The following is a 23,668-nucleotide window of genomic DNA, read 5'->3' as shown; positions in this document are numbered from 1 at the left end:
AGCAGCTAAAGATGGTTGGGCCAAGGACACTGCCCTGAGGAACTACTGCTGCAGCGATGTCCTGGGACTGAGATAATAGGTTTCCAACAACCACAACCACCTTCCTTCGTGCTAGATAGGATTCCAGACAATGGAGAGCTCCCTCCCCCCACCCAGATTCCCACTGACTTTATAATGCCACACTCTGTCAAATGCTGCCTCAATGTCAAGGGCAGTCACTTTCACCTCACCTCTGGAATTCAGCTCTTTTGTCCATGTTTGGACCAAGGCTGCAATGAAGTCTGGAGCCGAGTGGCCCTGATGGAACCCAAACCGAGCATCGGTTATTGGTGAGTAAGTGCAGCTTGATAGCACTGTCAACGACCCCTTCCATCACTTTGCTGATTATTGAGTAGGCTGGTGGGGCAGTAATTGGCCAGTTTGGACTTGTCCTACTTTTTGTGGACAGGACATACCTGGGCAATTTTCCACTTTGTCGGGTAAATGCTAGTGTTGTAGCTGTACTGCAATAGCTTGGCTAGAGGCGCAGCTAGTTCTGGAGCACAAGTCTTCAGCATGACAGCCGGGATGTTGTCAGGACCCATAGTCTATGCTGTATCCAGTGTGCTCAGCCATTTCTTGCTAACAGATGGAGTGAATCGAATTTGCTGAAGAGCGGCATCTGTGATGGTGGGCTCTCTGGAGCAAGCAGAGATGGATCATCCACTTGGCACTTCTGGCTGAAGATGGTTGCAAATGCTTCAGCAGTATCTTTTGCACTCACGTGCTGGGCTCCGCCATCATTGAGGATGGGGATGGTCATAGAGCCCCCTCCTCCCGTTAGTTGTTTAATTGTCCACCACCATTCACGACTGGATGTGGCAGGACTGCAGATCTGATCCGTTGGTTGTGGGATCACTTAGCTCTATCTGCAGGCTGCTTCCACTGTTTAGCATCCTGTATTGTAGCTTCACCGGGTTGCCACCTCATTCTTAGGTACACCTGGTGCTGCTCCTAGCATGCTCTTCTACACTCCTCATTGAACCAGGGTTGGTCCCCTGGCTTGATGGTAATGGTAGAGTGAGGAATATGCCAGGTCATGATGTTACAGATTGTGGTGGCATAAAATTCTGCTGCTCCTGATGGCCCACAGTGCCTCATGGACGCCCAGTTTTGAGCTGCTAGATCTGTTCTGAATCTATCCCATTGAGAACGGTGGTAGTGCCACACAACACGAGGGTGTCCTCGGTATGAAGACGGGACTTTGTCTCCACAAGGACTGTGCGGCGGTCACTCCTACCAATGCTGACTGATGCATCTGCAACAGGTAGATTGTTAAGGACGAGGTCAAGTAGGTTTTTCCCTTGTGTTGGTTCTCACCACCTGCCAGAAGCCCAGTCTGACAACTCAGTCCTTCAGGACTCGGCCAGCTCTGTTAGCAGTGGTGCTACCGAGCCACTCTTGGTGATGGACATCAAAGTCCCCTACCCAGAGTACATTCTGTGTTCTTGCTGCCCTCCGTGCTTCTTCCAAGTGGTGTTCAACATGGAGGAGTACTGATTCATCAGCTGAGGGGCGGCAGTAGGTGACAATCGGCAGGTTTCCTTGCCCGTGTTTAAGCTGATGCCATGTGGCTTCATGGTGTCTGGAGTCAATGTTGAAGACTCCCAGGACCACTCCCTCCTGACTGTATACCACTGTGCCACCACCTCTGATGGGTCTGTCCTGCCCGTGGGATAGGACATACCCAGGGATGGTGATGGAGGAGTCTGGAATATTGGGTGAAAGGTATGATTCTGTGAGTATGACTATGTCAGGCTGTGGGACAGCTCTCCCAATTTTGCCACAAGTTTCCATATACTAGTGAGGAGGACTTTGCAGGGTCAACTGGGCTGTGTGTTCCTTTGTTGCGTCAGAATCCGATACCTAGGTCGATCCCGGTGATCAGTCCGGTTTTATTCTCATTGTATTTTGTCATAGTGTAATAGCTTGCTAGGCCATTTCAGAGGGCAGTTAAGAGTCACACATAGGCCAAACAGGGTAAGGACGGCAGATTTCCTTCTCTAAAGGACGTTAGTGAACAGATGGGTTTTTACAACAATCTGGTCACATTACTGTTACTAGCTTTCTTCACCAGATTTATTTAATTAACTGTAAATTACTAGGCCAGTAACAACCACTTTGCTACCATTCCTGGTTCCTGATGATGTCAAATTGTTCAGTCTCCAAGTGCTGACATCCCTCAAGCGTTCCTCATTTAGACTAAAAGTAGTTATCTTTCTATTGTTACCACTAGGAAACAGACCTATGGTCGCTGACCACTGGACGGAAGACATCAGCTAATTAACTATAGGCCTTTTCCATCCCAGAATAACCACAAAGGTTGTATGAACAATACCACAAAAAGAAGAGTACTAGCTGCTGGAGGAAACAGTCTACACTTCAGCCTTTTGAAATAACAGCTTGCTTATTCGAGACATGAAATTACAGAGATAAAGCTATACTTATATATCCAGTAGAGATTGCAGTTTCTGCAACTGACATGAATTTGACAGAGGCCATGAAGGAACTGCTTACACCCCTTTCAGTTAGTTCTCAGATAGGACACCATCTCAAAGCTAGGTCCCAGACAGGCTCCACCAAATCCCCCCTCTGATCAGGATGGCAGTGCTGAAGGAAGGAATACCTTTCCTCTTTTGGCATACGTCAGCAGCAAGCCCCTCCAAGTACAGCACAGGTTAGAAACTGCTTCTTCAACAGCACCTCCTAAACTCGCAACCTCTACCACCTAGAAGGACAAGGGCAGCCGATTGTAGAGACCGCATCATGAGCAGCACATACAGTACACTAAATTGAAAGAAATACAAGTAAATTGTTATTTCACCTGGAAGGAGTGTTTGGGGCCCTGGGAGGTGGGTGGTGAAAGAGCAGGGGTTGCATCTCCTGCACTTGCATGTGAAGAAGGCAGGTGTTGAGGATGCGCAAGAGTGAACCAGGGTGTCGCGGAGGGAATGGACCCTTCGGAATGCTGAAAGGGGAAGGGACTGAACGGATGTGTTTGGTGGTGGCATCGTGCTGGAGGTGGCAGAGAATGATCCATTGAATGTGGAAACTGGTGGGGCGGAAGATAAAGACAAGGGGGGCCCGATTGTGGTTCTGGGAGGATGGGGAAGGTGCAAGGGCAGAAGTGTGGGAAATAGGACGAACACTGTCATGTCGAGCTTGGAATTCATTGAGGTGTGGGCCTAAGGTGATTAAGTGGAGGCATTTGCTGAGGACTGATTATTCGGGGTCAGAGAGGGGAAGGTCAGAGGGGATAGTGAAAACACAGCAAAGGGTGAGATTGGAAGCAGGGATGGGGTTGGTGGAAAGTAATGGGGAAGAAGGATCCGGAGGGCCGTTGCTATTCAAGAGTTGTTGAAGCTGGCGGAATTTTTAAAAAATGTTTTAAGTGGAAGGATGAAATGGAACTGTAGACTAGGACAGCTCTGAAATAGACTGAGTCGGTGCTGTTGAAGAGAGAGGTCGAGAACGTGCATGTGCCAGCACACGGCGTTAAGTGTGGATCTCAAGAAGCAGCAAGAGAAGTGGGGTGAGGAACTGCTTTATCTGTTTTGGTGGTGTTAGCTGCGGGAGGAATGTTGGCCAGGGCACTAGGAGAACGCCTTTCTCTATCTTTGAATGGTGTTGTGGGATCTCCCAGATTCACCTGAGCAGGCAAACAGGACCTCAGTTCAACGTTTCACCCAAAAGATGAGAAATCCTGCACCTACAGGATCTCCAATCATACACTCCATGGCAACAAGGGTTCATGCTTGCAGAGCAACTTTGTGGAGATTTTATTTTAAGAAAAATTTGATGGCAGTCTCATTGCTCACTGCAGAAAATTAGTCACACATTCAGTGGACGACGAACAAAGATACAATTTTATTTTTGAAAAGACCCAGTCCCCTTTTCTGCAGAACCGACCTGGTGCATTGTGATTAACCAGGATGTAGCAGTTATTTGTCTCATCACTTCAAACATATTAAAAACGAATAGGTCAAGTGAACAAACAGAAAAGGAAATAAGCATGCGAAAGACTAAAAGAAAATAACACCCCACATTCTGAGATCATAAAATGCTAATCTGGACACAGCTCTACTACTTAGATAGGTAAACGTACATATGTAATGAGAACAGAGCAGAAGTATTATTTGGTGTTATCACATCTGGGGCCTGTGATGGTCAGTAACACTGAGGATTTGTTTAGCAGTGCAGCAGGTGGCTGAAGCAGACAGGAATGGAATGGTGCAGTTGGATACTTCTGTAGGGAATATCTTAGATCCTACAATATTGCACAAGGAGTTGAAATGCCAAGTCACTCTCTTGGAAACATTTTCAGCAACCTATGTTTCAAGATACTGAAAATATAACAAATAATTGCCTGGAAGCATACAGCTTACACTGTAAAGTCTGAAATTACAATTGCCCAAAATAGGACAAGAGCTGTACCATTGAGGGGGCAGTCACGTAACAATTAAAACTTTGGACAGTGATGAACAATGAGCTTCAGCCTTATTTCTTTACCTGGCTTTCATGAACAAAATTCCAGCAGGATTTCACTTGGAAAATATTCCTGCAACATCAAAGCTGGGCTTCAAATTAACAACGATTTGATCATCCAATTAGGAGCACAGTAGTTCCAACAGGGCAGGAAAGTTACCCAACACTACCACTTACTTGCTCCACTGGGCTGTCAGATGCATAGTCTTTTGCAGGTTTTTAAAACTGCTTCAAGCACCAATCTATGTGCATAAATATGGTTCTTTATACAGTATTCAGTTCTTACTGTATTCCCTGTCATTTCCCCAAACTTGGCAGTCTCATGAGATTGAGTTCTGTGCATCTTTTTAACAGCTGCACATTTAGGCATTTGTGTGGTCTGTAGTGTTGACTCTTTTCGCCCCATGCTATTCATCAAAAAGCCAGTCACACAGGTGGCAATTATAATTATTTTGAGTTATATATTCCTGCCTGTGACTTGACAAACTTTCACATATTTCTCTTGGTATTTCCCATCTGTTCATAGTCTTTCCTTTATCCCCATCTCCACTGCATCTCCTTATCGACTGTGTCCAGACAGCCTCTAACACTAGCCCAATCTAATTCACAACGTTTGTGTTCGAAATCTTCTGCATTTGAATTTTAAAGGCATCAAAAGAATCGGTTAAGTTTTTTTTCCTAACTTTTCACAGTACATTAAAAATGTGCACAAGGGAAAAATGTATTTTAAGTGCCCCCTTAAAAGGAAAAAAATAGAAATTACATAACCTATACAAATAAGTGAATAAGTATATGCACGGCGTCAAGAGTTGCAACGTTGAATTTTCAAATAGAAAAAAAGCCACTCTTGGAGCTATACAAGATACTTAACAGGATATGAAAGGCGAGCCTGAAACAATAGTGATACGCAACATCACATTTAAAATATTTTATGAGACTGATGGGACAGGTGAAATTAGTTGCTAGGAAGGGTGATTTGAGGACATGAAACTAACAGCTAGATGCTACGATGGGAAGAAGATTGGACTGGTATTCTGGAAGGATGAGATCAAACGGCCTGAATGACTTTCCTCATCCAAATTTACCCTGATGCTTTTTTTCCCTCCATGATCTTTAAGTGGATCTTGCTATTTAACAAAAACAGAACACACCTTGGAATTGTGAAATTAGAAAATATCTGGATTTTCTTGCTTCATTACAATTCAGACCGTGTCTGCTCAAGAGTTTAAAAGGAGCCCTTAGACACCAGATTAGAGATTTACATTGCATCAAAAGTAAGCAGCAGCTATCTGGAATAGTTGATGTTCAGAACTATAATGAGCTTCTTACTAACAGCCTGCTTAATCTGAAAAGTTGGATGTCAAGTAAATCTTCGCAGATAAAAATAAATGTTCCCGAGGGGATGGTGCACTTATCCACCTCTCACTCCCGTATGTATATATTTGTATTGTTGTGTGTAGCTGTTATATTGTAATAGCATTATGCTCATCTGTTAACTTAACTTCAAAAAAAAAAACATGGTTAGAAACTGAACAGGGAAAAGGCACAACTTTTTTCCAAAATCCTGGCATATGGTCAGGAGTCCGTGGTTCCATTCCCTCTTTGGACTTTGTTCTGAACATGTTAGAACTCAAAATGCAGTGCCAGTGCTGAAAGTGTTATGAGAGCACAAAAAACAAACAGAATTTGTTGGTCCCCGAAGTATCAGGAATTTTCTTTTTATATCCAAAGAAAATCTTTTGAAAAATGCAATTGACCCTTTATAGACTTTTCCATAGGTAGACCGAGGGAAGGGACAGGGAGGAGGGAAAAGTGTCCAGGTTTACAAACTGCAATGCCAGCATTCGCTGTGAATGGAGTGTTGTGCACCCAACAATGCCAACATCCCTCCACTATACTTGTATATTTCAAACTAGCATATTCCCTGCACCATTGGGCACTGCAAGTCAGGGATGATGTAAGGCGTGGATGTTGAGTTGGGGAGTCAAGGAGTGCACATGTCCTCAAAGAATTTGGAAAGAAGTTTATTAGAGATGTGCTTAGAGACAGTGAACTTTTTTTCTATTGGCTCCTGGGAAAGTTAAGCTAGCCTGGATTCTGAGAATGACAACTTATAAAAGTACTGAACACATTATATGTGCAAGGCATTTTCCATTGCTCACATAAAATAAATAGTAGAAAATAGTATTTTCCTTACCCACTGCTGGTAGACAAAGAACTGTGTTCCCCTCACATGCCAGTTACAGAAATAACTGTGCATAAAATATGTTGCAACTGCATTAACACTTTGAATATAGCTAGTTACATCACTTTCCTGACCGTTATCTCAAATAAATTTCATGCTTTACTTTATTTGTATGAAAGTATCAAATCAGTTATCTTATCAGTTCTAATAATGACTTCCATGCTCTAGTGCCATCAGTCATAGAATCATACAGCACAGGAGGAGGCCTTTCTGCCAGTCATGCCTGGGCCGGCTCATTGTAAGAGCTATCCAATTATTCCCACTTCCCCTGCTCTTTCCCATTGCCCTGCAAGGCCTAAGGCTTTTTCCATAGGTAGATCCAGGGAAGGGGCATGGAGGACAGAAAAGCATCCAGGTTTACAAACATTCTGTGAATGGAGTGTTGTGCACCCAACAATGCCACCCTCCCTCCAAAAAGTGGTGCCCATTCAATTCAGAGACAGCCTTAATTTTCAGAGCTCTTCTGTGCACATTGCTTGCAGAGTGACACTGGTGCAACCTGACAGTTGTTGTCTGACACCTGGTTGAACTTATTCACTCAGTTGACAGAATGATAGCTCTTGAAAGCCCCAATAAGCCCAGGCTTCTAGAAGAGAGAGAGACCACTGACATAAAACCTTGGTGGAAACATTTCAGATTCTTGAAAGACAATTACATAGGTTAAGTTAAATTGCCTGTGATTTGTTTTATACGCAAGTTAGGAACCTTACTTCAGTAGTAAGTCCTCACCTTAGTGAGCGTGCTTTGTGGGGTAAAGATTTTTCAAAAAACATTGTGCAATTTTATCAGTTCTCTTTTTTTGAAGTGGTAGATGTTTGCTGACCAATAATTCTTGATTGGTAGTTTTTGATCCCGCTTGCTACTTGATTGATACACTCAGTACCTGTTCATTTGTGATTTCTTGTTTTACAAAAATGATTTGTGCCGTACACTTTCAAGATGGTTAACACTTAGGGTGATGACACATGCTAGATGCAAATATATTGGTACTCTACTTTTGTAGGATATTGTCTGCTTCATTTTTACATAATTGTAAATCATTTTTTTTTAAACTGTATTTATATAGCACCATATCGTGATATCAGAACATCTCAAACCACTTCACGTAATGAATTACTTTTTGAACTGCAGTGACTTGTGGGCAAATGTGGCAGCAATTCTGCACCAGCAACACAGCCCTGATGAACATCAAGCTGATTTATTTTTTCTTGGTGGCATTGGTGGATGGAGGAATGTTGGTCAAGACACAGAAATCCCAGCTCTTCTTTCAACAATGCCACTGCATCTTTATCATCCAACTGAACAGGTAGATGGAACTTCAGATTAACATCTTATCCAAAGGACGGGACCGCACACAAGGCAGCACTTCAGAGTATGCTCGAGAATCAACCCAGATTGCACTCAAATCCTGGGGCGGAACTCAAAGCTGAGTGCAGGCAAAGTGTTCCCAACTCAGCCAACCTGGCAGTTTACTAATTAACTGTTGCAGTTTGTAAAACTGGTCTGAGTTTAATATCTGCAAATAGGAATGGAGTGCAGTAGTGCGTATGAGATGGCATTGAATCTAGTATCTGCTATAGGTAGGATAATTGATAATCTTTGGGCAATGGGCAGATTATCTAAAACAAATGTACAATTTCCAGATCGTTGGGGATACGGTCTGCTTATGGGAAATGCCAAAAGCCCATCAAGAAAGAAAACCATTTTCCAAGAAACCCAAAATTGCAATAATTAGTGGCAGAATGGTTAGTTAAATTACTAAAACCAGGCAGGCAGTTAGAAGTCAAGAAAAATGAAGCAAAATGGCAGAAACCAAGATAGAAAAAGAGCTAAACTGGGTAAGTTCAGTCGGAATGAAAGAGTACACGGGTGCGAGATTTCTTTCACTGACTAAGGTCTCTACCTGAAATTTCAGCTTTAAAAAAAAAAATACATACAGGCTTACCATTCATTTCCAACATTTTGTGTTTCTGTATCAGTTGCAGCTTTTTCTTCCTAATTAAACTAAACAAATAATTTATCTGCTACTAGCTCTGCAGGTTACTGATCCACAGCTTAAGGAGCAATGTTTAATGTTTCTGCTGTGATTCTACCATGACACTAGCTCACTACTAATTCTGGTTTGTCACAGGGCAAGAAACAGAACACAGATCACAGCTGAATGCCACTATTAATCCCCATGTGTGATCTGTTTTTCTGAGTGGCAAAACAACCTATAAGTTGCTTTAGCTTGTACCTCTGGATGAAAAACATTTCCTTATGAGACACTGCAGCTTTCCAGACAAATTACCATTGGGACTGGTTTTCAAAACACTGCAATTGAAGCAGACAACAGACCTAGGAGGAAAAACTTTTTACTTAAAGCAATAAAAAGAGAAAAATTAAAATTTTGCTATTAGTCAAATTATTTCCACAGCTTCCTGTAGATCTGCCATTTTAGTTACCAAATTCACCAGGATATTGTTTAGCCAAAAACACAGGCAGATTCCAAATGCAGCAGTGATTGGGAGCCTTTACAGTCCCAAGTGGCAATCACTTCAGTTCCAGACAGGTAGTGCTGTATAGACTGGCACAAAAACACAATTCCCAAATAGCACTGACTGGGTGATTTCAGAAAAACACTGCATCAATTCAGATTGCTGATAGGGCAGAAGCTAAGGAACAATGCTGCCTCTAAATTTTATTTTTTTCGTGCGTGGTCCCTTTAACTGGCTGCGTGACCCATTCAGATTTTTGCACATCCACAGTTTCTTCCCTTTAAAAGCTGGTGAGCGGCCTGCGCGGGACTTCCAGGCCACTGCAGAGCCGCGCAGCTTAGCAGGAACGTTGGTAAGGAATATGCTGGGTCACAACTTGTGTCTGACAGGTTGGAATGTGTTGGCAGAACTGGGTTGTCTCAAGGCCATAAATAAAGCAATACTGCTGTTCCTTCTTGCAACCTGTATTAAGCATTATCTCGCAGCTTATATATTTCACTCCAACAACAATCTGGCCTGTTCACTGTCACATTAAGTATTTATTCAAAGCCAGTTTACTGTACATATACAGCAAAACATGCCAGATGATTGAAATATGATCGCATGCTATTAACCTCAGAGTCCACTCGCAAAAGCACTGCAGTGTGAATCATACAAAAAATGTAATATTTTCAACCAAGTACTTTAGATGTAAAATGTGCTCAATTTATTGTGCACAACAGTAAGAGTTTATTGGACCTTTTACTGAGTGTCACAAAACCATTCACAACAGTTGTATATCTACCATCTTAAAGAAAGAGTATCCAAGAGTGTAGGAGTGGCACTAAACATTTCACTAAGTGCACCTCAGACTAAGTATATCAGAAATAATAAACAGTCACTGGTTCCAAAACCTCACTTAGCATGGAGCGCAGCACACTCCAACACAAGCTCATTCGTAACAGTGCCCCGGTCTCACTGTTACTCTCATCTCACCTCTAAGAACTTAATAACAGATGGATTATAATCGATCGTCTTCCTGTTCACCGCCTTTCTCATGCGTTTGCCATCAAAGGTCAGTTGTTGCATAGCTTGCTGCTGGGCAAAATCTGGCCGCTTGTAAAAGGTGTGCCTTGGTCCCTGGTGCTGGAACCTCGGCATGTGAAAAAACCGAGGTGGTGAGGTTATTTCCAAAGCCATGGTGATAAAATTCTTGTAACAAACCTGCAAAAAAAAAGCCCATGTGAAAAGTCAGTTCAAATGTTGTACTATTCATATACTAATTTCTTTGCACAATTTCTACCATTATCGCTTCCTAACTCAATCGATCAACTACATACTGGTGTCTTTTAGTAACATTTTTCTGTTTCAAACTGATAAGTGAGGTCAGTGAACAAGATTTTTAATTCCACACATGAAACCAACTGCACAACTCAGTCAACGGTTAAACAGCCTCAAGCAGAAACAATTACTGAGCAATGCTAGATTTATATCTCTCAGACTTCATAAGTAGTTTTACTCAATATTTAATGGAAATTGAGAGAAAAAGTACTTGAATGCCCATTAGGAACTGCCTTCACTACTCTGCATTAATCTTCAACACTATGCCAGTAGAGAGCACTTCAATTGTGTGCCACCAGGCTTAAGCACACCATAATGCAAATATTACTGCTCTTTTAAGGAACATGGTTTTCTCTCTATATATAGAGAGTAACTTTTTTGTATACATATTTATGAGGGCCAGTCAAGAATTCATGTATGTCACTGGGAAATCAGGCTCCAATTGAAACAGAGATAGCCCCATCAATTTAAGACCATCCTCTATCCACAAATCAACAAGGCCTCTTCATCAGATGGGATACATGTTGGAACCCTCAAGGAAATGAAGTAATCAGTAAGATCAATAGTCCCTGAAGAGTAGAGGATGACAAATGCAATTCAATACTCAAAAGAAGTGAGTCACAAACCATTTAACTAGTTAGGCTAACATCCTTAGTGGGAAAAATGCTCGAGGGAATTCTATGACATGCTATAAGTCAGCTTTGAGGAACACAGGTTTAAATAGTAATAAATCATGTCTTATGGGAATTCTTTGAGGGTTACTCAGCTAGTGGGCGAGGTAACTCTGTAGAAGTAGTTTACTTGGATTTTTAAAAGGCATTCAACAAAGCTGATGAGAGTAGTCAGGCAAGTTAAGGTTCACGGAATGGATAATCTGTCCAAAGGGACTGAGAGTTAGAGCAGCGTAACAGCCAAGGAAAAAAGCCTGGTGCTGACTGGTGGGATGGGAAAATTGGTGAGCATTTCACCTCTGGATCCTAGATTCAAATCAGTCTAAACTGGTGGGATGATCCTCTGCTATCTCTGCCAGCTGAAGCAATCATGAGTTCTATAGCTTAACTTGAGGACAATGGCAGACCTATTGGTTGGAGTACTGCATTTAAGAAGCTCAAACCATTAAGAACTTTAAGTATTAAACATGTTTGCTGCAGGCCTGCTATCAGCTGGAGCTGAACCCACTAGGATGAAAGGAAACAGGAAATCAAAAAATTGAATCAAAACGTGAATACAACTTCCTACCGATAATTCTGGCTTTATTCAAGAAATTTAGTAAGTATTCCATGGTTTGTGTAATAATCATGTAATTTCTTTAATTCGAACTTTTTAAAAACTTCTAAGACTCCCAAAAGCTCAGCTATTAAGCGAACTATCTAATGTGAATTGACTCATGCAGGCAAAGCAGGCCGGTTTGATCCCTAGTTTCTACGTTAGTTGATCTCAGCTATTACAGTGGTAGAGCACCACAACTTGCTGAAGCCGCTAACCTAAGTTCTCCTGCTACAGAGTGAAATGTGTAAATGTTAGGTGGGCAGGTTCAGCCTTAGTCATAATATCCTCCTCAAATAATCTGCCACAACTTGCTGTGTATGCTCACACACGGAGGCGAGGTACTGGATGGCATCCATTGACCTACACTCCAGCACAAGTCAGGTGACTTGCACATCGAATATGTAACGCCACGATATATCTACTGTTAAAAATCTTACCTCTGTGTGCATTTCCTGTCACCTATTCGTATGTCCCCATTTATAATGTAAATTGCCAACGTAAACTGGTCATGATGTAACATACATTCCTGACAGTCAAAGCACTACATGGAAATTTATAATAGAAATAAAAGCATACGGATAGAATATATGAAGTTAAAATGGGACTGAATTATATCTGCATTCACAATTCAAATCGCTTTATTGGCATAAGTTACATCTTATGTTGCCAAAGCATCAAAATACATTTATGGTTGAGCACATAAACGCAGTTCTATTCATACAGTGTATAAACAGGTATATCCCTGAGTGTATAAATATACATTCGCATTGTTTATATATATTCTTTTCTTAGTTTACTGGTTGTCCCTCTGTTCATGGCAAGCTGTAACATAGTGTGCCGCCAGTGTTACACAGCTTCTCTCCTCTCCCAGTAGGAATGGGAGTTTTTGGTTGTCATTCAGATTTCTGAATTCAGGGCATATTTGTGAGAATTTTTGGTAGAAATTCTCCCTGATGTCCTGATATTTTCCACAGGCTGTGAGGAAGTGCATCTCTGTCTCCACTACTCCCTGACTGCAGTGAGAGCATATCCTGTCTTCTCTTGGCAGCCTGGTCTGCCTGTTCATTCCCTGGTTCAATTATCCCCCACCATCTAAACCCACTTCACCTGACGACTACACTCGGTCTTAACAAACCATGTGCAACGCCCTGGGAACTCAACTAATGAAAATAAAAACGGTTTCTTTCACAGAAACAGATCACTATTGTTTTGCACATTTACAGCCATTTATTGTAAACATTTACATCTCTTCTAGACCCATCTTTTGTTTCTTTACTTGTCCCATTACCATCTCCTTTTGCCTTACACCATTATCCCTTTTGTCATTCCATCTCTCTTGCCTTCCACCCTATCACAGACCTTGCCTTTTGTTCTTTCCTCCCCCCTTTCCCTGCCTCTGCAATTGTTTAAAACCTGTTATATCTCTAACTTTTTCCAGTTCTGACAAAAGGTCATCAACCTGAAACGTTAACTCTGTTTCTTTCTCCACAGATGCTGCCTGACCTGCTGAGTATTTCCAGCATGTTGGTTTTAACTCAAGTACAAATTACATAGCAGCCAAAAGCCGGAAATCCAGCCTTGAGAGTAGCGTACAATGGTACAACGAAACACTCAAAAAGCACCCAGGATTTTGTACAGTCACAGCACTACATAGAGACAGAATCAGAACGGCACAGGAGGAGGCCATTCGTCCCACCGAGTCAGTGCCAGCTCTCTGTACAGCAATCCAGTCAGTCCCATTCCCCCGCTCTATCCCTGTAGCTCTCTAAGTGCCTATCCAGTCTCCCCTTGAAAACATTGTGTGTCCGCTTCCACCACTTCCGGCGGCAGCGAATACCAGGTCATCACCACTCGCTGCGTAAAAAAGGTTTTCCTCACGTCCTCCCTGTATCTCTTGCCCAAAACCTTAAATCTGTGTCCCCTCATCACCGGAACCATTCTGGTAAATCTCCTCTGCACCCTCTCACGGACCTTCACATCCTTCCTAAAGTGTGGTGACCAGAACTGGACGCAATACTCCAGTTGTGGCCTAACCAGTGCTTTATAAAGGTTCAGCATAACTTCTCTACTTTTGTACTCAATACCTCTATTTATGAAGCCCAAGATCCCATATGCTTTGTTAACCACTCAATATGTCCTGCCACCTTCAGGGACCTGTGCACATTAACTCCCAGGTCCCTCTGTCCCTACACACTCTTTAAAACTGTGCCATTAAGTGTATATTGCCTCTCCCTGTTCATTCTGCCAAAATGCATCACCTCACACTTCTCTGTATTAAATGCCATCTGCCACTTGTCTGCCCATTCTGCTAGCCTTTCTATATCCCATTGCAGTCGATTGGTATCATCCTCACCGTTTGCCACAGCCCCAAGTTTGGTGACATAAGCAAATTTAGAAATTATACTCTGTATTACAATATCCAGGTCATTTATATATATCAAAAAAAGCAGCGGCCCCAGCAGTGACCCTTGGGGACCACCACCATCCTCCAGTCTGAAAAACAGCCATTTATCACAACTCGCTGTTTTCTGTCCTTAAGCCAATTCCTTATCCAAGCTGCCACTGACCCACCTATTCCATGAGCCTCAATTTTGTTAACCAGCCTGCTATGTGGTACTCTGTCAAACACCTTCCGAAAATCCATGTAGACAACATCCATTGCATTCCCTTCATCAATCCTCTCTGTTCCTTCATCAAAAAATTCAATTAGATTAGTCAAACACTATCTGCCTTTTACAAATCCGTGTTGGCTCTCCTTAATTAGCTTAAACCGCTCCAAGCGCCCATTAATCTTTTCCTTGATTATTGTTTCTAAAACCTTATCCACCACTGATGTTAAACTGACCAGCCTGTAGTTACTAGGATTGTCCTTGCATCCTTTCTTCAACAATGGTGTCATATTTGCCACTTTCCAATCCTCAGGTACCTCCCCCACATCTGGGGAAGATTGGAAAATTATGGCAAGCCCTTCTGCTATCTCCTCCTCCAATTCCCTTAGCAACCTGGGATGCAAGCCATCTGGACCAGGTGACTTATCCACTCTAAGCATACCCAGCCTTTCTAGTACATCCTGTCCATCAATTTTCACCCCTTCCATTGCTTCTACCTTTTCCACTTCTACTGATATTTTGCCAGCATCCACCGATACAAAGTACTCATGGAGTATTCTAGCCCTGCCCTGCACCTCTAAGCATATATCACCTTCTTTGTCTCGAATAGGCCTCACACCGCCTCTTACTACCCACTTACTGGTTACATGCCGGTAGAACATTTTTGGGTTCCCTTTTATGTTAACCGCCATTCTACTCTCATATTCACTCTTTGCCAATCTTATTTTCATCTAATGCAACATATGCCGCAAATCTGGGTCTTCTAACCATACGCATGACATCCAACAAATCACGAGCTGAAACCACGCAGACACTGCATGATGTGCTGGCCTCATTTCTTAGCCAAGTGCTTCACCTCTTGCAAGCAAAAGCATTTTATGTACCTACACAGCAGTACTTAATCCTCGCTTAGCTTTGGTAGCTTTTCAATAACTTCAAACTGATGCTGGTACCTTGGAATTCTATATGCATACAACTCCAGAGATAGTTTGCAATTTTATTATTAAATCCATGATCCAAGAGATTTATTTAATGCAACACTTTTCTATCTGTATTGTAACTATGCTCAAATAAACTGTGTCAGAGCTAGTCTCGTGCATACTGCAAACAGAAATGGGAACTGCATGTCGTTAGGGTTTGCTTTTGGTGTTCACTTAACTTTTCACTGTCACCAAATATGGTGTTTTACAGCTGAATCCCAGTTTTATTGGCAAGACTGGTGAAATCATGACTTGAGTTTCCCACCTGTCCATCTCCAGCTGGCAGTACTGGGCTCTCTTCCACACTGCTCATAGACTGCTTCCAATGCTACCTGAACAGCTAACAGCTGAAGGATTGCCTTCTGCATCCACTCTGCCCAATTCAAATTTCTGATGCTGAAAACTCCTGACTGGTTGAGTCGAAGGAAAGATCCATGTGGAACGTAATTCATCGCCTTTGAACAAGTACCACTGAGCCGTGCGGTGCGCAGAAACACTAGCAACATGCCATTTATAGCATTTTCCATTAGTTTGCTTTTTTTTTTAAAGCAGTGTTACTCAAACAAACATTTCTTGATTTTTTATCCGGAAGGTATTTGCGTTAATCCCAAAATTCAGGAAGCTGACCTGTTGTGAAGACACACACAGACCTATTGGATTAATGGCCTTGACATGCTAACATGTGATGCCTGAAACAGAGAGGTTTCATCACGAGTAACAAGTAAACAGAACAAGGTCCAAATATGCAGCAAAGCCTTTGAACATACATAGCACAACTACACGAAGACATTCAATGGACTGCAATACTTGCTCACTCTTGTGCAGTTATGTTTTAACTAACTTGCTGGAATTTCCCACATGTGCCTATTTAAAAATAGTCTCAGGATAAGGGGTCAGCCATTTAGGACTGAGATGAGGAGGAATTTCTTCACTCAGAGGGGTGTGAATCTTTGGAATTCTCTGCCCCAGAGGGCTGTGGATGTTCAGTCGTCGAGTATATTCAAGGCCGAGATCGATAGATTTTTGGACTCCAATGGAATCAAGGGATATGGAGATAGTGCAGGAAAGGGGAGGTGAGGTCAAAGGTCAGCCATGATCTTATTGAATGGCGGAGCAGGCTCGAGGGGTCATATGGCCAACTCCTGCTCCTGTTTATCTAATGATCATAGGAGATCCCCTGGCACTATTCAAAGAAATACAGGCGAGTATTCCTCCAGTGTTCTGGCTGCCATTTATCCCTCAACCAACATCACAAAACTAGCTAAATGTAAGGAGTCACACAACACCAAGTTATAGTCCAACAGCTTTATTTGAAATCACAAGCTTTCGGAGTGCTGCTCCTTCGTCAGGTGAAGTGAAGAGTTGCATATAAGCACAGCATATATAGTCAGAACACTGCCAGATGATTACAGGTAATCTTTCTAACTGCCCTTTATCACACCTCGGCAGAGATAATATCACAACAAAGGTGTGAATGGTGTCCAAACAGGTCAGTCAGAAAAACATTACATCAAAAAACAATGAGGTGGGGACACAAGGGGTCAAATGTTGCAGATGCTGGGGTCTGTATGAAAAACAAAACAAAAAACTATTTTTTTTGCTGGAAATCACAGCAGGTCCAGCCACATCTGTGTAGAGAGAACAGGTCTAAGAGCGTTAAAAAAACAAGCCTGAAGGCTTTGTGTCTTAATGCGAGGAGCATTTGTAATAAGGTGGATGAATTGGCTGCGCAAATAGAAGTAAACAAATACGATTTGGTTGGGATTACGGAAACGTGGCTCAAGGAAGGCCAGGACTGGGAACTCAACATCCAGGGGTATTCGATATTCAGGAAAGATAGGCAAAAAGGAAAGGGAGGTGGGGTAGCATTACTGGTTAAAGAAGGGATTAACAATTGTAATGAAGGATATTAACTCTGATGATGTGGAATCTGTATGGGTAGAATTGAGAAATACTAAGGGGAAAAAAACGTGAGTGGGGGTGGTATATAGACCTCCCAACAGTAAGGCGGAGGTTGGGGATGGCATTAAAAGGGAAATTAAAGAAGCGTGCAATAAGGGCACAGCAGTCATCATGGGTGACTTTAATCTACATATAGATTGGGCCAACCAAATTAGTAACAATACTGTGGAGGAATTATTCCCGGAGTGTTTACGGGATGGTTTCCTGGACCAATATGTCGAGGAACCAACCAGAGATCAGGCCATCTTAGACTGGGTATTATGTAACGAGAAAGGATTAATTAGCAATCTTGTTGCACGAGGCCCCTTGGGTCGGAGCGATCATAATATGATCGAATTCTTCATTAAGATGGAGAATGAAGTAGTTGACTCGGAGACTAGGGTCCTCAATTTAAATAAAGGAAACTACGATGGTCTGAGGAGCGAGTTGGGTAGGATTGATTGGGGAATGGCACTCAAAGGGTTGACGGTGGATAGGCAATGGCAAACATTCAAAGACCAAATGGATGAGCTACAGAATTTGTTCATCCCAGTTTGGCATAAAAATAAAACAAAAAAGGTGACTCAACCGTGGCTAACAAGGGAAATTAGGGATAGCATAAGATCCAAGGAGAGGACATAGAAAGGCTCCAGAGCCCAGGTAAGGCCGCAGTGCGAGAATCGGCAGGAATCGCGGGCTGAGCGGCTGTATAAAGGCTCCAGAGCCCAGGTAAGGCCTACCAATCTCCAATCTTGGAACTCAAGAGGGAAGGAGAGAGGTAAAAAGTAATCCAAGTGTGACGTCACCAGAAAGCGGGTAAGTGATTGGTTGGTGAGTATTTCTCTCTTTTTAAGCTTAAACTGTGGTTTATAGTTTCTAAGGTGCGGTATTCATAATCTAGAATTGGGGCAGAGGGTATTAAAGAATAATATTAATAAATTTAATTAATTACATAGAATGGGAGATCAGGTGATGTGTTGCTGCTGCAATATGTGGGAGCTGGTGGACACCATTGATGCTCACGGTGATCACATTTGCAGTAAGTGTTGGCTGCTCGAGGAATTCCGGCTCCGTGTTGAAGAGCTGGAGTCCGAGCTTCAAACACTGAGACACATCAGGGAGGGGGGAGAGTTACCTGGACTCTGTGTATCACGAGGTATTCACAGCAATTAGATTAATTAATTCAGATGTAGTCCGTGGCCAGGGTCAGGATGGTGTGACTAGAAGTGAGGCAGGTACGGGGATCCAGGAGGTAGTGTTGGAGGAGCCGCAGCCCTTGCGCTTGTCCAACAGGTTTGAAGCTCTTACTCCCTGTGAGGATGGGAATGGGGACTGCGGGGAGGATGGGCAACCTGGCCACAGCACCGTGGAGCGGGGGGCCATTCAAGTGGGGGAGATAAACGAAATGTTGTAATGGTAGGGGATAGTATCGTTAGGGGGATAGATAGAGTTCTTTGCAGCCGAGAGCGAGAGTCCCGAAGGCTGTGTTGCCTGCCCGGTGCCAGGGTTAAGGACATCTCCTCTGGGCTGGAGAGAAACTTGGAGTGGGAGGGGGAGGATCCAGTTGTCGTCGGCCATGTTGGTACCAACGACAGAGATAGGACAAGGAAGGAGGTTCTGCTGAGGGAGTTTGAGCAGCTAGGGGCCAAATTAAAAAGCAGAACCACAAGGGTAATAATCTCTGGATTACTACCTGAGCCACGTGCAAATTTGGCTAGGGTAAATAAAATTAGAGAGTTAAATGCGTGGCTCAAAGGCTGGTGTGGGAGAAATGGGTTTTGCTTCCTGGGACACTGGCATCAGTACTGGGACAGGAGAGAGCTGTTCCGTTTGGACGGACTTCACTTGGCCAGTGCTGGGACTAGAGTCCTGGCGAATCGAATAACTAGGGCTGTAGAGAGGGCTTTAAACTAATTAGTGGGAGGGAGGTTTTAAGAGAGCGAAAAATTAAAATGACAGCGGAGAAGGCAATGGAGCAAGGTAGCAGTGGGGGAATTAAAAACCAGAGCGTGTCAGGCAGGGACAGAATGTATAATGATAAAGGTAAAGTAGTAAAAGCAGGAATAAATTGTCAGAAAACATATTTGAAAGTTCTTTATCTGAATGCACGCAGCATTCGTAACAAAATTGACGAGTTGACGGTACAAATAACTACACACGGGTATGATCTAGTGGCCATTACGGAAACATGGCTGCAAGATGATCATGACTGGGAACTAAACATACAAGGGTATTTGACAATTAGGAAGGACAGACAGGAAGGAAAGGGAGGTGGGGTTGCTATGTTAATCAAGGATGGAATCACTGCAATAGTCAGAAATGATATTGGGTCAAAGGATCAGGATAGTGAAACAGTTTGGGTGGAGATAAGGAATAATAAGGGGAAAAAGTCACTAGTGGGCGTGGTCTATAGGCCTCCTAACAGTTGCAACTCTGTTGGTCGGAGTATAAATCAGGAAATAGTTGGGGCTTGTAATAAGGGAACAGCTATAATCATGGGGGATTTTAACTTTCATATTGACTGGACTAATCAAATTGGGCATGGCAGCCTTGAGGAAGAGTTCATAGAGTGTATTAGGGACGGGTTCCTTGAGCAGCATGTAACTGAACCAACCAGGGGGCAGGCAATCTTAGATCTGGTCCTGTGTAATGAGACAGGATTAATAAAAAATGTCCTAGTAAAGGATCCCCTTGGAATGAGTGACCATAATATGGTTGAATTCCAAATTCAGTTTGAGGATGAGAGAGTTGGATCTCAAACCAGCGTACTGAGCTTAAATAAAGGAGACTATGAAGGTATGAGAGTGGAATTGACTAAAGTGGACTGGGAAAACAGATTAAAGTGTAAGACGGTACAAGAGCAGTGGTCTACATTCAAGGAGCTATTTCACATCTTTCAAGATAAATATATTCCACTGAGGAAAAAGGGGAATAAAAGAAAAGACAGCCATCCGTGGCTTAGTAAAGTAATAAAGGATAGTATCCGACTGAAAACAAGGGCATATAAAGTAGCCAAATCTAGTGGGAGGATAGAAGATTGGGAAGCATTTAAAAGCCAGCAAACAATAACTAAAAGATTAATTAAGAAAGGGAAGATAGATTATGAATGTAAACTAGCAAAAAATATAAAAAGAGATAGCAAGAGTTTCTACAGCTATATAAAAAGATAAAGGGTGGCCAAAGTGAACGTTGGTCCCTTAGAGGATGGGATCGGGAAACTAGTGGTGGGGAACATGGAGATGGCAAAGACGCTGAACAAATATTTTGTATCAGTCTTTACAGTAGAAGACACTAAAAATATCCCAACAGGGGGCAATGGGGGGGGGGGGGAAATGGGACGAGCTAAGCACGATTAAAATCACTAAGGAGATGGTACTCAGTAAAATAATGGGACTTAAGGCGGATAAATCCCCCGGACCTGATGGCCTACATCCTAGGGTCTTGAGAGAAGTGGCGGTAGGGATTGTGGATGCATTGGTGATTATTTTCCAGAACTCCCTGGACTCAGGAAAGGTCCCGGCAGATTGGAAAACTGCTAATGTAACACCCTTATTTAAGAAGGGAAGTAGACAAAAAGCTGGAAACTATAGACCAGTTAGCCTAACATCTGTGGTTGTTGGCAAAATGTTGGAGTCCATTATTAAGGAAACAGTAACAGAGCATTTGGATAAACATAATTTAATAGGACAGAGTCAGCATGGTTTTATGAAGGGGAAGTCATGTTTGACAAATTTGCTCGAATTCTTTGAGGATGTAACATACAGGGTGGATAAAGGGGAACCAGTGGATGTAGTGTATTTGGACTTCCAAAAGGCATTTGACAAGGTTCCACACAAAAGATTACTGATCAAGATAAGAAATCACAGGATTGGGGGTACAGGTAGACTACCCTTTATCCGAACTTCCGAAAACCGAAACCCTCTAAAAACCGAAGGTTTTTTCGTTTAACCTAAGTCGTGTGCACGACTTACGCTGAGCAGAGGGTCGGCGTAAGTCGCGCGCACGAACCCCCCGCCGGCCCCGACCCCCGCCGACTTACGCTGAGCGTCAGTGTAAGTCATGCGCACGACCCCCGGCCGACCCCAACCGTAAGTCGGCGGGGGTCCGGCGGGAGCGGGGGTCGGCGGGGGGTCGTGCGCACGACCCCCCCTGCGGACCCCCGCCGACCCACCTTCCGAAATTCTCCGAAAACCGAAACACAGCTGGTCCCGAGGTTTTCGGATAAAGGATAGTCTACCTGTAATATACTGGCATGGGTGGAAGATTGGCTATCTAACAGAAAACAGAGAGTTGGGATAAATGGTTCATTCTCGGGCTGGCAATCAGTAACTAGTGGTGCTCCGCAGGGGTCAGTGCTGGGACCCCAACTATTTACAATCTATATTAACGATTTGGAGGAAGGGGCCGAGTGCAACATATCCAAGTTTGCCGACGATACAAAGATGGGAGGGAAAGCAGTGAGTGAGGAGGACATAAAAAACCTGCAAAAGGACACAGACAGGCTAAGTGAGTGGGCAGAGATTTGGCAGATGGAATATAATGTTGGAAAGTGTGAGGTTATGCACTTTGGCAGAAAAAAATCAAAGAGCAAGTTATTATCTAAATGGAGAGAAACTGCAAAGTGCTCCAGTACAAAGGGATCTGGGGGTCCTGGTGCATGAAACACAAAAAGTTAGTGTGCAGGTGATCAGGAAGGCCAATGGAATCTTGGCTTTTATTGCGAGGGGGATGGAGTATAAAAACAGGGAAGTCTTGCTGCAGTTATACAGGGTATTGGTGAGGCCACACCTGGAATACTGCGTGCAGTTTTGGTTTCCATATTTAAGAAAAGATATACTTGCTCTCGAGGCGGTTCATAGAAGGTTCACTTGGTTGATTCCGGAGATGAGGGGGTTGACGTATGAGGAAAGGTTGAGTAGGTTGGGACTCTACTCATTGGAGTTCAGAAGAATGAGAGGCGATCTTATCGAAACATAAGATTGTGAGGGGGCTTGATTGGGTGGATGCGGTGAGGTTGTTTCCACTGATGGGTGAGACTAGAACTAGGGGGCATAATCTAAGAATAAGGGGCTGCCCTTTCAAAACTGAGATGAGGAGAAACTTCTTCACTCAGAGGGTAGTAAATCTATAAGGGAATTAGGGGTTACGGGGAGAGGGCAGAGAAGTGGACATGAGTCTAGATTCGGATCAGCCATGATCCTACTGAATGGCGGAGCAGGCCTTGGGGCCGTATGGCCTACTCCTGCTCCTACTACTAATGTTCTTATGTAAAAAGCAATAATCCTGAGGATTGGGAGCAGTTTAGGATTCAACAAAGGAGGACAAAGGGATTAATTAAGAGGGGGAAAATAGAGTATGAGAGTAAGCTTACAGGGAACATAAAAACTGACTGTAAAAGCTTGTATAGATATGTGAAGAGAAAAAGATTGGTGAAGTCAAGCGCAGGTCCCTTGCAGTCAGATTCAGGGGAATTTATAATGGGGAACAAAGAAATGGCAGACCAATTAAATACATATTTTGGTTCTGTCTTCACAAAGGAAGACACAAATAACCTCCCAGAGATGCCGGGGAACATAGGGTCTGATGAAAGGGTGGAACTGAAAGAAATCAGTATTTGTAGGGAAATGGTGTTAGGAAAATTGATGGGACTGAAGGCCGATAAATCCCCAGGGCCTGATAATCTACATCCCAGGGTACTTAAGGAAGTGACCCTAGAAATAGTAGATGCATTGCTGGTCATCTTCCAGAACTCGATAGACTCTGGAACAGTACCCATGGATTGGAGGGTAGCTAATGTTACCCCACTATTCAAAAAGGGTGGTAGAGAAAAAGCAGGGAATTATAGACCGGTAAGCCTGACATCGGTAGTGGGGAAAATACTAGAGTCCATTATAAAAGATGTAATAGCAGAGCACTTGGAAAGCAGCGACAGGATCGGACAAAGTCAACATGGATTTACAAAAGGTAAATCATGCTTGACTAATCTACTGGAATTTTTTGAGGATGTAACTGGTAAAGTAGATAAGGGAGAACCAGTGGATGTGGTCTATTTGGACTTTCAGAAGGCTTTCGATAAGGTCCCGCATAAGAGATTAGCGTGCAAAATTAAGGCACATGGGATTGGGGGCAAGGTATTGACTTGGATAGAGAACTGGTTGGCGGACAGAAAGCAAAGAGTTGGAATAAACGGGTCATTTTCCAAGCGGCAGGCAGTGACCAGTGGGGTACCGCAAGGATCGGTCCTAGGACCCCAGCTGTTCACAATATATATTAATGATCTGGACGAAGGAATTGGATGTAATA

General features: G+C 43.1%; 1 protein-coding gene across 4 annotated transcripts in view; it reads right to left on the bottom strand.

Moving 5' to 3' along the window:
* wdr33 (WD repeat domain 33) overlaps nucleotides 1-23,668 on the bottom strand; it is a 191,985-nt gene that overhangs the window by 126,272 nt on the left and 42,045 nt on the right. For all 4 annotated transcript variants that reach the window (XM_085990786.1, XM_085990788.1, XM_085990785.1 and 1 more), the window contains exon 2: nucleotides 10,222-10,449. In XM_085990786.1, the coding sequence (XP_085846912.1) occupies nucleotides 10,222-10,425 (204 nt within the window). In that variant the 5' untranslated portion in view covers nucleotides 10,426-10,449. The remainder of the gene's footprint in view (nucleotides 1-10,221; nucleotides 10,450-23,668) is intronic.

The sequence above is a fragment of the Somniosus microcephalus genome, chromosome 6, assembly GCF_052327205.1.
Source record: "Somniosus microcephalus isolate GS21.2 chromosome 6, FLI_Smic_1.0, whole genome shotgun sequence".
NCBI lineage: Eukaryota > Metazoa > Chordata > Chondrichthyes > Squaliformes > Somniosidae > Somniosus > Somniosus microcephalus.
Note: the sequence above shows the minus strand (reverse complement) of the source record. Positions and strands in the feature narration are given on the sequence as shown.